Below are 15,800 nucleotides of genomic sequence, written 5' to 3'. Positions count from 1 at the left end.
TAAAATCCCGTTTCTCCCCGTTGACATGACAACACATAACCGGCGTTTTCAGAAATCTCCACTTTGGCCGGAGTTTTTAGAAATGATCGTTTTCTGTGATAAGACAGGGCCTCGGACAGGGGGTGTTGCAGCACCCCCAGCACTCCTACTTCCCGCGGTACTGGGTGCAACTTACAGCTGAATGTAGTGCCATGTTGTTAAACGAAAACCTACTCTAGCCTGGCTCGCTCTCGCGCATCTCTGTTCGCGCTCGTGCATGATTGCGCGTCCAGGTACTTGGAATGGGTGGAGTCAGAGTCAGCGTTGAAGGAGAGGGGGTAGGACCATTTGAGTTGTGTATTTTCAAAATCTGCTGGCGTTTCGCAAATCACCTACCCAACCTTTAAAGCATTGCTTTTTGAATTATTTTAATTCCACTGTTATGTCTCTCTCCATCTCTCTTGTCCATATTTTCCTCTCTCTCCATGTCAGATGGCGGTGGATGTGTTGGAGGGGCTTCTAGAAGAGGATGACGAGGTGGTCCAGGTGAGTAATCCAGAGCACCATTGGCTCTTTCGTTTTACAGAATGATTGACAGCCTGTTTGAGTTACGGCCGTCAGTGCTCTGCGAACAGGTAGCGTCTGAAGGAGCCTCCTCTCCCAGGCAGCCTGTACAGCCCGTAGCCCCGCATTTTACTTTGGGTGCTTCTCGGTTCTCCCGCCTAGAAACAACGTCTATGGATTCAGATTTCAACCCAGAAAGCCTGTAATCGCTGTCTGGGTGCTTTATGAGCGAGGTCTTTGATGTGCCCTCATAAGCAAGCGCAATAATAATATAGTTTCTGCTGCTCGACCCAACCAAACTCTGCCCTCATTCCCCGAGAAGCAGAGCAGAGGCTTTAAACAACTTAAGCACCAAGACCTTGTGCAGAGCCCCTCTTTTGTGTGCCTTTTCCTTCAATGTCTCCCTTCATTCACACTCGGGTTTTGGTGTGGGTGTCGCCAAATGCCTGACATCTATACACACACCTACACAGGGAGTACTGCGGGGAACGTGAATCTGCATTAGTGGTATAAATGGCAGTACGTTGTGTGCTTTAGTGGGGAGCCTTGTGCTGTCAGCCTTCAACAAATCCCCTCTAAGTAGCACAGAAAATCAAGGTGTACTTCCACCTTTCTCTCTGTCTCTCCCTCCCTCTCTTGCATGCTTTCTCTTTCTCCTTTGGTTCCTCCTACACAGACCACTTAGGTGACAGATTGAGAGCAGTCATCAGGGGACTGAACCTTAAAACTTGATCCAAAGGCACCAGGCAATCGCACTGCAGTTGTGCCCAACGAAATAACTACTCACCTGCACACGCATGTGCAAAGGCACAGGCAGGATCCAGGTGTGTGACATTAATCACATAGATGATGTCAGATTTGGATTCCAGACATGGAAAACCTTTTTTATCTCAAACCTTCAAATGCAGTAGAATAATATGCTAGCTGCTTCTTCAGTAGCCCTTCTTGCAGACAACACCAAACCGTATTGTGCCCAGGAGTTAGAACATCCTTTTATATAGCGCCAACTAACACAAAGAAGAGCCAGTTCCTTGTAACTGTTGTTTCAAAGGTATTCAGTTTGATATGGCAGTCGTTGATTCTCCTCTTCACAGCGTGGAAATGGGTTGTGCCTTCTTTTAAAAAAAATGCTCTAATCTCTTGGCATTGATTGACACAAGCAGACATTCAGAAACATACTTTTGACTATCTTTTGTTTCAAGTTTTTTAATTAACTTAAAAATTTCAATATTGAACGCTTTACAGTCAATGCACAAAATGTGGTCCATCTTTAAAGAGAACCTTTAAAGCGACTGCTTTGGAGGCCGACTTTATATTGGGACTGAAGTGAGGATTTATCTCTCTCACGGACACATTTTTCTACATGCTGGATGACAGCTCTACATTTGAAGTAAACGGACAGAGATGCACACCATTACAATAATTCATTCAAGATCATCCACGGCAGGGCTGACATTCCCAGCATGCTATCTCCACTCTCCTTGTTCTAACCGGCGGCGCTCTGTGGGCTACAGTAATGCATAGGTTCCATTCCAATTATGGTGGAGCTCACACACTCCTACGGTCACCCGGAGCTGCAGCTCCTCTGATAAGCCACCGCTGGGGGATGTTCTTTCTCCCACTCCTGCTGGATTCAGCAGCATGGTATGCCTTGATGAGTTTGTAAGCTAAATGGTTGATTTGGCAGAGGTGTAGTTACCGACCGCCTCTTGCACCAATGAATAATGAATAAAGTTAATGTCCGTCTCGGTCGGGTGATCTCTGGACCTATATGTGAGACAGACATGACTAACACACACACACACACACACACACACACACACACACACACACACACACACACACACACACACACACACACACACACACACACACACACACACACACACACACACACACACACACACACACGTTGTACTTCAGGGGTGAATTATCTGATCTCCTGATGTGCAAGTGATTGTGTTTTGCAGAAATGTTGTGTGCGTTCAAATGGATGTTGGAATTAATAGAACGTAGTAATACAATTCAAACTGTAAATGTATGAGAATAAATTAAAGAGATGAGGCATTGACCTCCTTGTTTCACATTTTCTCAACGGGCTTAATCTATAGAATAAATGACTCAAAAATAAAATCCATTATGCATTATCTAAAACTGACTACAATCCAATTCAAAATAAAAAGTGCAGTTTCACAAGGAATCCATTGGGAATTTATTAATCCTGTTGGCATACTTGAGAGTAAATCTATTTTGTAAATCCTAGTTGTTTTCAGTGACTTGAGAACCTGAGCTTGATTGGAAATTAATGTTATCTAAATGTCTTGTACACTAGAGTCTCGCTTCTATTCGGTAGCAATGTTCCCCGTGTAGCCTTAATATGCATCAGAACATTCTTCCCCATCTGCATATGTATATTGGGGATGTGGGTCATGACTGATGACTAGCAGACACATTTACGTGTGTGTGTGTGTGTGCATGCATGTGCCTTCCAAGTGTTTGGACATGGAGGGATGCACATAATAATTTAATGCCAAGGTTCTCCCTGAAAGATTACAATTATTTTTTCCCTGCCACAACTCACTAAGTGCAAGAAAGATGTTCTCTCTCTCTCTGTCCCGCCGTCCCTTTCAGTTTGTTTTTTGGTCTCTCGCTAGGTCTGGTATTTGTCTGGCTGGGTGTGCTACCTTCAGATGCAGCGAGCGGGAGAGCACTTGGCTGGAGAGGCCAGAGAGGCAACAGAGGCAGAACAAGAGGAGTACGATGCCTTGAAGGAGGCAGCGAGGTCGTACCTGACCAGATCTAAGAAGGTATGTACGAGTCACATGGACGGGACAGCATCTGGTGTGGTTCACTCCCAGCCAAGAGGCCCTTGTCTTTCTTAACAGTGTCCAAGGTGTACCAATAGGTATCCTAGAGCAAATGCCTGAAACATTATTTATTTATTCAGTTCCATAAGTTTATTCTGATTTATTTAGTCTTCGCTTGATTTGTTTTTGCTTTTTTTTACGAAATGTCTTTATGCAACGAGTAGTGCATTATCTTGGATGGTTTTTGGGTTGTCCGGTGGTCTTTGATTCACAGAGGTGACGCCTGCACACTAAAGAGAGCCCTCACTAAATGCTCTGCAAACGGCCGCAGCAGACGGATGGTGTTGTCCCAAACACAGACATGACTCACCCTGCACCTGACTCTTTTTCTTTCCCATGCCTCTGCCTCTCTCCTCCTCCCTCTGACTCACACGTACCCATGTGTACTCGCTCCCCTCACACACCGGCACATACACACACATCAACAAAACTAGCGATGTTTCTCATTCTTTCTGTCAAGGAGCATTTCCTCCACGGAGCAGTGATTCATGTTAGTCTAAAATTCATAGGCTTGGAAATCAGACGGCAGAGTCGCAGGGATGGCTCGGCCAGCCTCCCTGGTCTCCTCTTGTTCCTCCTCAGAGCTCCCTCCTCCCCCTCTGCTCCAGATGAGTGCCGAGTGGCAGGCCGTTGATGTGTGTCTCTCTGGCAGTCTAATGGAGCGCCGTCTGACCGCCGTCCACTGGGAGGGCTAGACGCATAAAAAAATCTGGATGGTAACGGCCAGAGATGAAAGGAGGGGCGGGTGAGGGGCTGTGACGGAGGCAGGGAAGCTGCAGCAATGGAAGGGGGAGATGACAGCATCAGTTGACTGAAAGAAAGACGTGTGTGTGTGTGTGTTTTTAGAGGCCCAATATGAACTGTGGCAGAGGGTGAAGGGTCTGTGACTGGTACTCAGAACGCACTAGAGCTATTAGAAGGATACAAAGCATGAGGACGACTGGCTATGAGAATGAGGAGAGTAACAATTGACACGTCAAACTGTATAAAACGACTTTCAGGAAAAGGGAGAGTTATGGGAAGCTAAATTCCGAGGACGTGATGCCCTATTCACAGGAGACAGAATCCACTTCTGTGTTGGTGCGTTTGAAACACACCTCTCCATTTTGGCCTGGGTCTTGTATCCGAGCGTAGATGTGTTAATTATTAAACACAAGTCGGTCTGCTCTTTAAAATGGGTCGCAGTGTGGAAATGAGATCCCAAGCCCAATGGCTTATTCTGGCTTCATTCTACTTTGTGTGTGTGTCTGTGTGTGTGTGTGTGTGTGTGTGTGTGTGTGTGTGTGTGTAACCTATTACATTTCACCTAATATTGGTGCACATTTTTTATTACAGCAGATGAATGTGCGCAAACTCGCATATATAATTACAGTAATGTCTTCACTATGATCCACTCTAGAATACGTCAACATGCTGTAACGCACACACATGGATCCTTTGAATCTAGTGTTGGGGTGCTGTCGATAGACTAAAGCGATGAGGCAGTAAGGATTCTAGAGAGGTTGAAGTGATGGTCATGGGTGTGTGTGCAGGAGGCACGACAGGGCAGATGCAGACTAGAAGCAAGGACAAAATCAATAGTAAACCGGACGTGAAATGGGAGCTGAGCTGAGGCCAGACAGGCTGTGTCTTAGGAGGCTTGTGTGTGTGTGTGTGTGTGTGTGTGTGTGTGTGTGTGTGTGTGTGTGTGTGTGTGTGTGTGTGTGTGTGTGTGTGTGTGTGTGTGTGTGTGTGTGTGTGTGTGTGTGTGTGTGTGTGTGTAAACTTTGTGGGCTCTGTTCAATTATAAAATGTCTTTGTTTTTTTATTTAAATGAAAAATAATAGAACTACATTATTACTTACAAAACACATCCGTTCCACCAGACATACTTTTTTTTAAGTTTTTTACGAAATGTCTTTATGCAACGAGTAGTGCATTATCTTGGATGGTTTTTGGGTTGTCCGGTGGTCTTTGATTCACAGAGTTGACGCCTGCACACTAAAGAGAGCCCTCACTAAATGCTCTGCAAACGGCCGCAGCAGACGGATGGTGTTGTCCCAAACACAGACATGACTCACCCTGCACCTGACTCTTTTTCTTTCCCATGCCTCTGCCTCTCTCCTCCTCCCTCTGACTCACACGTACCCATGTGTACGCGCTCCCCTCACACACCGGCACATACACACACATCAACAAAACTAGCGATGTTTCTCATTCTTTCTGTCAAGGAGCATTTCCTCCACGGAGCAGTGATTCATGTTAGTCTAAAATTCATAGGCTTGGAAATCAGACGGCAGAGTCGCAGGGATGGCTCGGCCAGCCTCCCCGGTCTCCTCTTGTTCCTCCTCAGAGCTCCCTCCTCCCCGTGTGTGTGTGTGTGTGTGTGTGTGTGTGTGTGTGTGTGTGTGTGTGTGTGTGTGTGTGTGTGTGTGTGTGTGTGTGTGTGTGTGTGTGTGTGTGTGTGTGTGTGTGTGTGTGTGTGTGTGTGTGTGTAAACTTTGTGGGCTCTGTTCAATTATAAAATGTCTTTGTTTTTTTATTTAAATGAAAAATAATAGAACTACATTATTACTTACAAAACACATCCGTTCCACCAGACATACTTGAACAACTTAACTATTTCTCTGACGATGGGTATCATGTCATTGTCATGACAGAGGCATATACATTTGAGCTTTTGCTTGGGAATTCAACACATTTAGAATTCACATTATTCAAACTTGATTATGCCCAGAAAATAATGCAATTCAGGGCTAAAGAATAGTATTTTCTACTGGTTCCATTGGTAACATTCATTTGAACGTATTCAATTAACAAAAAACTCTCCTCACTCTCTTCCTCCATCATATTTAAGCTCGAATGGCACTTTATAAGGTTTTCTAACATTAATGACAGGTAGCCTTCCTAAGGTCCCCCAGTAGCTAGAATTTGGCGTTAGGTGTAAAACGAGCACTAGGTATCCTGCTCCGCCTTTGAAAAAATGAAAGCTCAGACGCGCCGATTTGGAATTTGGCCCCATATGTCGTCATAAGGGGCCAGGTTATGGTGTGATCCAGATGCCTTGGACACCAGCCTTCCGAGTTGCACTTGTGACTTAATTTCCGGTCTCAGAGCACTTATAGCGTTCCCGTTCTTCTGTGATTGTGTCATAAAATTGGCTAGTCATTGTTTATTGTTAGCTACATTAGCCTCTTTAGCAAACCAGCTCGAAAACAAAAGACACAACTTTACATTGAATTGCACACACAGCAAGACCGTGCAATGCATAAATTGGTGACCGGAATAAAGTAGCAATGTAATCAAGTGTGTAAGAGCATTTAAAATCGACATTAAAATGACCAACGTGTTACAAATACAAAGAAAATAAGCAGCCATTTTTGTTGAGAGCGTGCGTCATCAAGGCACTCGGTCTACGCTCAGAATCCCGGGAGGTCAAGGCAAGGCAAGGCAACTTTATTCATGTAGCACTTTTCATACACAAGGCAGACTCAAAGTGCTTCACATATAAACATTGTCATACAATACAATTACTTAAAAATTAATTAATAGAAAGGAAACATGCAAAAAATTAGTAAAATTGATAGAAAGTAAAGGCAAAGTTAAAAAAGCATTTTAGAGAAAATAAAGGTAAAGTGCAACATATTTAAGATTTAGCAGAAAGATAAAGCAAACATAAAAGTCTTCAGTCTTGCTTTAAAAGTGGTCAGCGTTGGGGCAAGTCCTAACTCCTCAGGGACTTTATTCCAGCTATTTGTTGCATAGTAACTAAATCCTGCTTTCCCATGTTTCGTGTTTACTCTGGGGATAATTAACAGATTGGTCTCAGAAGATCTTAGTGGTCTAGAAGGCTAATGTAGTGGAATCATATTAGTTAAATATTTTGGCCCTAAACCATGTAGGGATTTATAGGTTAGCAACATGATTTTTAAATCAATTCTCTGACCTACAGGAAGCCAATGTAACGATTTAAGAATTGGTGTAATATGTTCAGATTTGTTGATCTTTGTAAGAACTCTAGCAAAAAGGGGGCGTGCCTTCGTGGACAAAAAGGGGACGTGCCTCCGTGAAATGCCGCAAGAAAGCTGGGAGTCGTCCCACTTCATAGCCGTCCTGCTTTTAGTGTTATGGTACATAACACGCAACATAAGGTACGGTTTGCGTTAAGCTCCCATTTGGTGAAAAGACTGCGTTCGGTTCTCTGACGTCTCTTATCCAGAGACTCGTAATGGGGGTTATCTCGGCCATGGTTGAGAAGGAATTGGGGGATTCCTGCAGGATTGTCTGCAGCCTGAGCCCCGCTGCCAGGCGGCGGTGCCCTGCGGCTCCGGCGTGAGACAATCGCGGGCAACAATCCTATTCTCCTCCATGTCGCGGTTCAATCTGTACTTCAGCGAGTCAAAGCCAAAGTTCCCTTCCCCCAATTCCTTCTCAAAAATGGCAGAGATAACCCCCACTACGAGTCTCGTTGTGGAAATACCGCGAGTCCACAAACGGCAACAATCCCTTTCTCCTCCTCCATGTCGCCGCTCAGCCTGTAGCCTACTTCAGATTGACCTGGAAGTAGACGAACCAGAGACGTCGGAGAACCTGACGCAGTCGTTTGAGATTATATCATCCGGAGGCGCACACAGCGTTTGGCTGTGATAACATATAGTATATTATATAGATAACTATTATATTATTTAGATATAGAGCTCCAGGACTCCCACCGGAGCAGACAGAGTGTTCTAGAATATTTACAGAACACGTCCAAAAGCTGTGTGCGCCAACCTCCACCTTGACCCGCCTCTAAAAAACTTAATGTTTGTGGAAAGCTCATTGTGGGACTGGCTCGTAGTGGCTGTATTTAGTTATTAAAAATAAAGGCTGTATTTCTTGAATGTCATCAAATACTGTATTAAGGGCCCCCTAACACCTACAGCACCCTCGATAATTATTGGCACCCCTGGTTAAGATGTGTTCTTCAGCTTCTAATAAATTCATTTTTTTTCTGAATAATATAGGACCACAATGAAAGAAAGTGTGAAATCCAGCCTTTAATTCAAGTGCATTTATTCAGTAAGAAAAAAAGGGCTCGAAAACTCCAGCCAATGATTTCCAGAGCCACCGAGTTGCATTGGACAGTAAGTACGTCAATCAAACGGTCGTACTGCACTCCCCCGCGCCCGACCCCTTCGTGCAGTACTCGTGACCCAGAGCTCGTGACCCAGAGCAAGCTCCTGTTTGTTGTTATCCTGCGGTAGCTACTGGAACTAGTTAATCCACATTTGGACCTAGCAGTAGAATACCATTTCCATGGCAGACAAGACGCCACCATCCCCATGTTGTTTTTTTAATGTTGCCATGTTGTTTAACGAAAACCTACGCGAGCCTCGCTCGCTCTCGCGCATCTGTGTTCGCGCTCGTGCATGATTGCGCGTCCAGGTACTTGGAATGGGTGGAGTCAGAGTCAGCGTTGAAGGAGAGAGGGTAGGACCATTTGAGTTGTGTATTTTCAAAATCTGCTGGCGTTTCGCAAATCCCATACCCAACCTTTAAGAAATAATTATTCAACATCAAATCATGCATGCCACAAATATTAGCACCCCTGATGTTAATACTTTGTACAACCCCCCTTTGCCAACAAAACAGCACCTTATCTTCTATGTTTCACAAGATGGGAGAAAACAGAAAGAGGGATCTTCGACCATTCCTCTTTGCACAATCTCTCTAAATCATCTTGCGTCCTCGTCCAGGCTTGTTTACCACTGTTCCAGTTGTTTTAAACTTCTTGACGATTCCTCTGACAGTAGATATGGGCAGGTGTAGGCGAGTAGCTATTTTCTTGTAGCCATTGCCTGATTTGTGAAGGTTGACACACATCTGCCTTACTTGAACGGTGTGTTCCTTTGTCTTTCCCATGTTGAAGAGAAATGGCCTCTGTGGCACGTCATATTTATACCCCAGGGAAACAGGAAGTTATGAATTACCAATTAAATTTTCCTACATACTCTTATCAACTTTTTAAACTACTGTAGAAATAATTTAATTACATTTATTTCCTAGGAATTGTTACGGGTGCCAATAATTGTGGAACAGGTGATTTTATGAAGAATAATTATTTCTTAGTCAGGGATTTTTTTTTTCACTTAAAATTCACTTGAGTTGAAGGTTATATTTTGCTGAAATTTTCAGCAAGAGAGTATGCTTCTGCAATAAAAAAATAATTTATTTTAAGGCTTTTAACACATCTTAAACAGGGGTGCCAATAATTATGGAGGGCGCTGTATATAAAAGCATCCATAAAGTAGCATGCCATGGGACACTCACCCAAACTTTCTTATTCTTTTCTTCTACAATGCGATTATTCCACTCAGTCTGGTGTGCGAGGAAGCTCTGCTTCGGTCTGGTGTGCGAGCCACTTTACAAGAATCTCTGCTTCAGTCTGGTGTGGGAGCCGCTTTACAGGAAGCTCTGCTTCATGTAAAATTGTATTATATTTCAGTGAGGGCTGATTCTGCTCTGTTTACTTAACAGCTCTTAGAGAGTGTTTGTCTCTGTGGTTTTTGGTGTCCAGCCAAGCTTATTGAATGAACTGGGGCGTGAAGGGGTTCAGTGGAGGCCTCCAGACGAATCCTGAAGAGGCAAAAAGAACCCTCAGTAGAAACTGCTCAGGGTGGACCTGGTGTGGTTCTCTGGACTTAGCATTGCTATACATCTCTATTCTATAAGGGTATTCAATACAAAGCCCTATATAAAAAGTGATCATTGTTGATAAATATCTCAAGGCATTTGGCCCAAAGTGACACTCTGAATGAACACCACTGCTGTACTCCACATCTCTGTGCTCCTCTGAGGAGTTCCAGGCCAGCCTGGTTCTCTCCCCTGATATCAGACCCTCTTGCCTGGGTAAGAGTTCTGCAATGAGTCACTGGAGCTCCTTCCTTCAGAGACCAGCCCTTATAGTTTGTGCATGCTCACATGGACACAAAAGACCATGCGTTCACACATGCACGTGCAGAGATCTTTGCACTCCAAATGAGTTCTCGCGGGACTGCGTGTCGGCTGTCAGGACCTGCTGTTGCTTAGAGACTGAGGACGGCTATATGTGATGCTTGGCCCCAAGATCCATCTCACGGCCTCATTATACTGTAAGAATGATGGCACTCTGCAGCTTATTGTCCCCTAAACTTGTGTGTGTTCAACATTTCACATAATAATGGTCCTTGAATTTCCCAAGAATGATTGAATCTCTTAACTGCCCCCATTTTCCTTCTCTTTCTGTCCTTTGCGTCTGTCGCTCTCTCCCTCTCTCTAGCTGTGTCTTTGTCCCGCTCTGGCTCATTTCATGCTGTGGTTTTGAACAGTAAAGGGCTTAGTTCTTCAGGTTGTAGCACTCTACTGTCTGCTGGCGGGAGCAGTAGTGGTCAGCACCGCTTTACCTTCAGGCCTTGTATTCTTTACATATTGCACATGTTATGAAGAATAATATTTACATAGCAATCACACAAAATACTCTTTTACCGTGTCCATCCCTTGTGTGTTATTTTTCTAACAAGCAGGTGAATGCTGTGTGCATTTACTTTTGTGTCTGTGTGTAAATCTATTTCCATGCATTTTTGAAAAGGATAGAGTTAAAAACGGCTTTGTTTTCCTTCTCCGGCTGAAGACTATCAAATATGCTGATTTGCCAAAGGAGAGAGGAAAACAGTTTACCAGCGTTTTGCCAGCCATGACAATGTGTCTGACAGCATGCAACTGCTGCTGGGGGTTTCAGGGCCTAACCAGCGCTCTGAGACCACTCAGGGCGGCTCACTTCCTTCCTCGTCTCGTCCGTAGCTCCGCTTACGGAGGCCATAGTGATGCCCTGTTGACATCAGTGACACAACGCTATAGGCAGAGGGAGAGTGATCCTCAGCACAGCTATTGTGCTCCAATCCCGCTACGCTGGGGAACATAGAAGTATACTGTCTTTGTAATAAGTTGTATTCCTTGGACTTTTGACTTTCATTTAGCATTTCGTTTCATTGTTGTCCATTTCTTCTGTAATACACATCAGGTTCGTCATTCCATATTACATAAATAATAAATGGGAATCCAATCACCTAACCCAGGTGGACGTCCTGTTCTCCCAGGACCGCCCTACATCGTCTAACATATAGCTCTGCTTGTTAACATCCGTCTCTGCGTCTTAGCTCTACATCAAGCTGGGCTGTGATGACCAGCCCATCCTGGACCACGCTGAGCAGCTGCTGGGGGAGCTAGGAGGTGAGACCGAGGGGGACGAGGAGCAGGGAGACCCCAACCTGGCAGGGGACTACGAACCCTGCAGCGACGAAGAGGAGGAGGAGGAGGAGGAGGGGGATGCAGCCATGGAGCACTGAGAGCCCTGGATCCCAGCGAGGTTCATTGACTGTTGCTTATTGTCTGCCTAACTGACTTTGGTGAAGTTATACCATCGTCTTTTTAAACCCATGTTCATTCAAATATGAACTGTTTGTGAACTAGACACATTAAAGGAAGTCACTCCATTGGTTGTTTTTACTCTATATTTCAAAGTGTCGAAGAGGTTGAAACGGATGGAAATCCACCATTGATCTTCTCCACGAATGCTAATGAAAACATGCATGTGGTTTTAGAGTACATTCTTGGCAAGGAAGGAGGGAAAATATGTTATCCCCATCACATAAGTACATGTAAAACTACAGCTTACCACTTCTATTAACCCAGGTTAATTTCCCTATGGGGACGGAGCTCTCTGCCAGGCGGAGGAGTTTCAGGCAGATAAAGGCTAAACCAATAGAAGGCAAGTTGGGGAAACAAGCCATCATGGGCTGTATAAAGGTAGTTGAAAGAAATCGACAAAGACCAATATTTACATGCAATAGGGTTAGCAATAGGGTTAGACACTTTATGTCACCATGGGACAGTGTGTGAAGTACTCGATACACGGCTAAGGCTGCAGATGTCTGGCACCAAAGAAGAACGTGTGCTTTATTTCTGCTCTTTGAAAAGGCTCAGTCTTCGATTAGGGTAATGAAAGGACCGAGCTAATAACTTGAAAGGCTGCACTCTTGACCCAGCCAGCTAAATAACATGGAGCGGTTTAAATGCTCTGTATTTTGGGCAGAGGGAACTACAACTGAAAATAAACTTAATAAACAAGTAGTAGAAATGCAGACTCCAATACTATAAGTCAGCGGTCGGCTTAGCTCAGGACGTAGAGCATTTGTCTTGTAACCGAAAGGTTGGTAGTTCGATCCCTAGCTCCTAGCGAGTGTTGATGTGTCCCTGAGCAAGGCACTTAACTGCTCCTGACGAGCTGGCTGTTGCCTTGCATGGTTGACTCTGCCGTCAATGTGTGTATTAACCGGTGTAAGTCGCTTTGGATAAAAGCGTCTGCTAAATGCCCTAATTGTAATTATAAGTCTGAACAGACTTACTCGTACTGTCATTCTACTTTCTACTACTTTATACTACTGTCATTCCGTTTACACGAGGGCGCTTGCGGGTAAAAAAGACAAAATATTTTATCTGAAGTGCCTTTCATTTAGGCGGGACGGCGTTTTTGGGGCTTAAAATCGCAAAAATCTGAAACCACCCTTCAAAGTGTAAAAATTGAATACGCTCCGCCATAGCGTTTCCGTCTACACTGTCAAGACGCAAAACTCTGCTCAGATCTGCTCACGTCGCATACGCGTTTACGTTGCATATGTAACCGGTTAGTTTCTGGCGTTGTCTGCGTTGTGTTTTGATGAAGAGGCCCAGACCAGGGCCCCATTTCCCGAAAGCATCGTTAGCCTAAGTGGATCGTGAAGTGCGTCGTACGAGCATCGTACAGTTTTCACACAGTTTCCCGAAAGCATCGTTGGTAACGTTGTGAAAACGCTCGTAGCTAATGAGGACTCCAGGGGTACTCGTAGGATGCTAAAAGCATCGTTAGCCTACTACAGCCCCAGTGGCGTCACCAGCGGACATTCCATGTATTGGATGTGTTTTATTAAAACACATCCAATACCACGGAATGCCCAGCTGGCACAAATTCGCAACCAAAAACAGTGGTTACCACCGATATATTACTCATAGACTACTGTTAGATTTAAACAGCAAAGATAGAGACATGTTAGAAGTCAACAACAACATAATTTATTGCAGCAATTTAAAATTCCAAAAATATATGTGCAGCCGAAATGTACCGATCAATCGCCACGTCACAAGGCATATAATAAAATCACATGATTCTATCGCTCTTGTGTGGGAGGTCACTTTCGAGCTGCACTTGCTGTCTCCTTCTGATTTTAATTCAACCATCATGGTTAAAATTTCCTCATATTGATCATCAATGACAGAAGACATAGGCTACTGTAGACTTGAATCATGCTGAGACCAGCGGGTGCCGGATAATTTCTGCAGGCGTTTTTTGTTGCGATTGTTTGCATTAAGCACTGTAGGCGCTTCAGTGGCTGTGTTGAAGTTCACTATTTATTAGATCGTGTCTAGACAGTAACGAACATCCCTGACCATAGTTAATCGCGATTATAGTCTACACTCAGACTTGATCTCATTATTGCATGCGGGTTTCATTAATAAAAAAAAAAAATTCAAACATTTGGGAGTATGCAATAATACAAATTATTCTAAAGAGGTCTAGACTCCGTGTGCAGCCTGTGCTACACTGCCGCCTTCTCCAGTGAACCAAGAAAGCCCGTGCCGTGACGACCGGGGGTTGACCCCCTCGGTTTTACACAGGAAACTTGAGATAAGAAGGTGAAATCGCCGGGCGTGCCAAGCTGCGACCGAACCGGCTTGGTAGCGTAAAAAGACCTATAGCCCACATCATCCTGCCCAACAATATGGGCAGGATCTAGACAAAGCTCTCCTAATCGGGTCAGCAAAAGCCGTGTGTCAATGCCTAGACTCTGCGTTTGAATGATAATGAATGAATGGAACGTTGCATAATATTCTAGACTAGAGAATGCGTGCCAATCAATGAAACCGTATGCGGAATCAGATAAAGTCAGCTCTCTTTGCTGCGCAAAGCATGTTTCAGAAATCAGCACCTTTTTGTCACACAAGCTATTTTTGATTTTTGTAATATGGAAGGGGGGGGGAAAATGCCGTGAAAAAAAAATTACGCACAGTGGCCCTCATTTATCAAACCAGCGTACGACAGAAAACGTGCGTAAAATGGACGTACGCTCATTTCAACGTTGAGCTTGGCATTTATCAATTTGATCGTGAGCGCAGGCTGCGATGAAATCTCACGTCAGGTCTGAGCTCGTGTACGCAAGTTTTTTTGGCGCAACATACGGGTATTTCACTGATGAATAGTGCAGCACAAGTAGCCCATGTTGCACATCTGTATTAATTACTAAATAAATTGGAATTAGCCCAGCCGTTCAAACAATTACAATCAAGTCAGGCCTAATTAAAAACAGTATTGCTATGAAAATAATTAGAATGTGACAGGTGAAATGTTTATTCAGCTGTCTATATAAACAGGAGCTTTGCCAAATAGGTGGTCGAGTCTCAGCGATGGCAGATCTGGCTCTGTTATTGGAGGACCTCAACGCACGTCTAAGACGAGAGAGAGTTTTTCGAGACCGCGCCGATTGGCTCTTGAGTCGTTTTCGTCTCCCAAGGCATCTCCTGATGGACCTATGCAATGCTTTGGAGACACAGTTAAGGCGAGAATAGGCGATCAAACGCAATACCTGTGCTCTACCTTGGGGTTTTTGGCCACCAGGAGCTTTCAGCGGGAGATCAGGTCTGGTATTTCCCAGCCAAGTATTAGCCGAACCACGCCAGCAGTTTTGGCAGCTATAATGTCCCTCTCCGAACGTTAGATTAAATTCCCATATAATAACGATCAGCAAACTGGAATCAAACGGGATTTTTATGCTATTGCTAGGTTTCCAAATGTGATTGGTGCGGTTGATTGTACCCATGTGCGTATGAAGCCACCATCTATTAATGATTACGCGTACATCAACCGCAAAAGCTACCATTCAGTTAATGTTCAGATTATTTGCGATGCCAGAATGTCAATCCTGAACATGGTAGCCCGATTGCCTGGGGGCACGCACGATTCTTTTATTTTCCAAAAATAGCATTGTCTACATCAGGGCGCACTACAAGGTCAGAGTCATCTCCTCGGTGAGTTACGCTGCAGTTCTCTTGAAAAACGTTTAAGACATCGCACTAAAAGTGTGATGTGATTCATCTAGGTGACAAAGGCTATGCCCTGAACGAGTACCTAATAACTCCTCTGGCTCATCCGAACACTGATCAGGAGCGCAACTTCAACAGCGCTCACGCGCACAAGGGCAACAGTGGAGCGATGTATAGGCCTACTCAAGGGCAGGTGGAGGTCCATCGGGTCAGCGGGGGGAACGTTGCTCTACAGCCCAGAAAAGACCTGCAATATTA

General features: G+C 44.5%; 1 protein-coding gene across 2 annotated transcripts in view; it reads left to right on the top strand.

Moving 5' to 3' along the window:
* Window positions 1-11,902, top strand: part of si:dkey-12j5.1 (probable assembly chaperone of rpl4) — a 40,307-nt gene extending 28,405 nt beyond the window's left edge. For both annotated transcript variants that reach the window (XM_030371204.1, XM_030371203.1), the window contains 3 exons: window positions 472-525; window positions 3,198-3,350; window positions 11,567-11,902. In XM_030371204.1, coding sequence (XP_030227064.1) covers window positions 472-525; window positions 3,198-3,350; window positions 11,567-11,755 — 396 coding nt within the window. In that variant the 3' untranslated portion in view covers window positions 11,756-11,902. The remainder of the gene's footprint in view (window positions 1-471; window positions 526-3,197; window positions 3,351-11,566) is intronic.
* Window positions 11,903-15,800: the final 3,898 nt, after the last annotated feature.

The sequence above is a fragment of the Gadus morhua genome, chromosome 11 (assembly GCF_902167405.1).
Source record: "Gadus morhua chromosome 11, gadMor3.0, whole genome shotgun sequence".
Taxonomy (NCBI): domain Eukaryota; kingdom Metazoa; phylum Chordata; class Actinopteri; order Gadiformes; family Gadidae; genus Gadus; species Gadus morhua.
The sequence above is the reverse complement of the archived record's forward strand: the minus strand, read 5'-3'. Positions and strand labels throughout refer to the sequence as shown.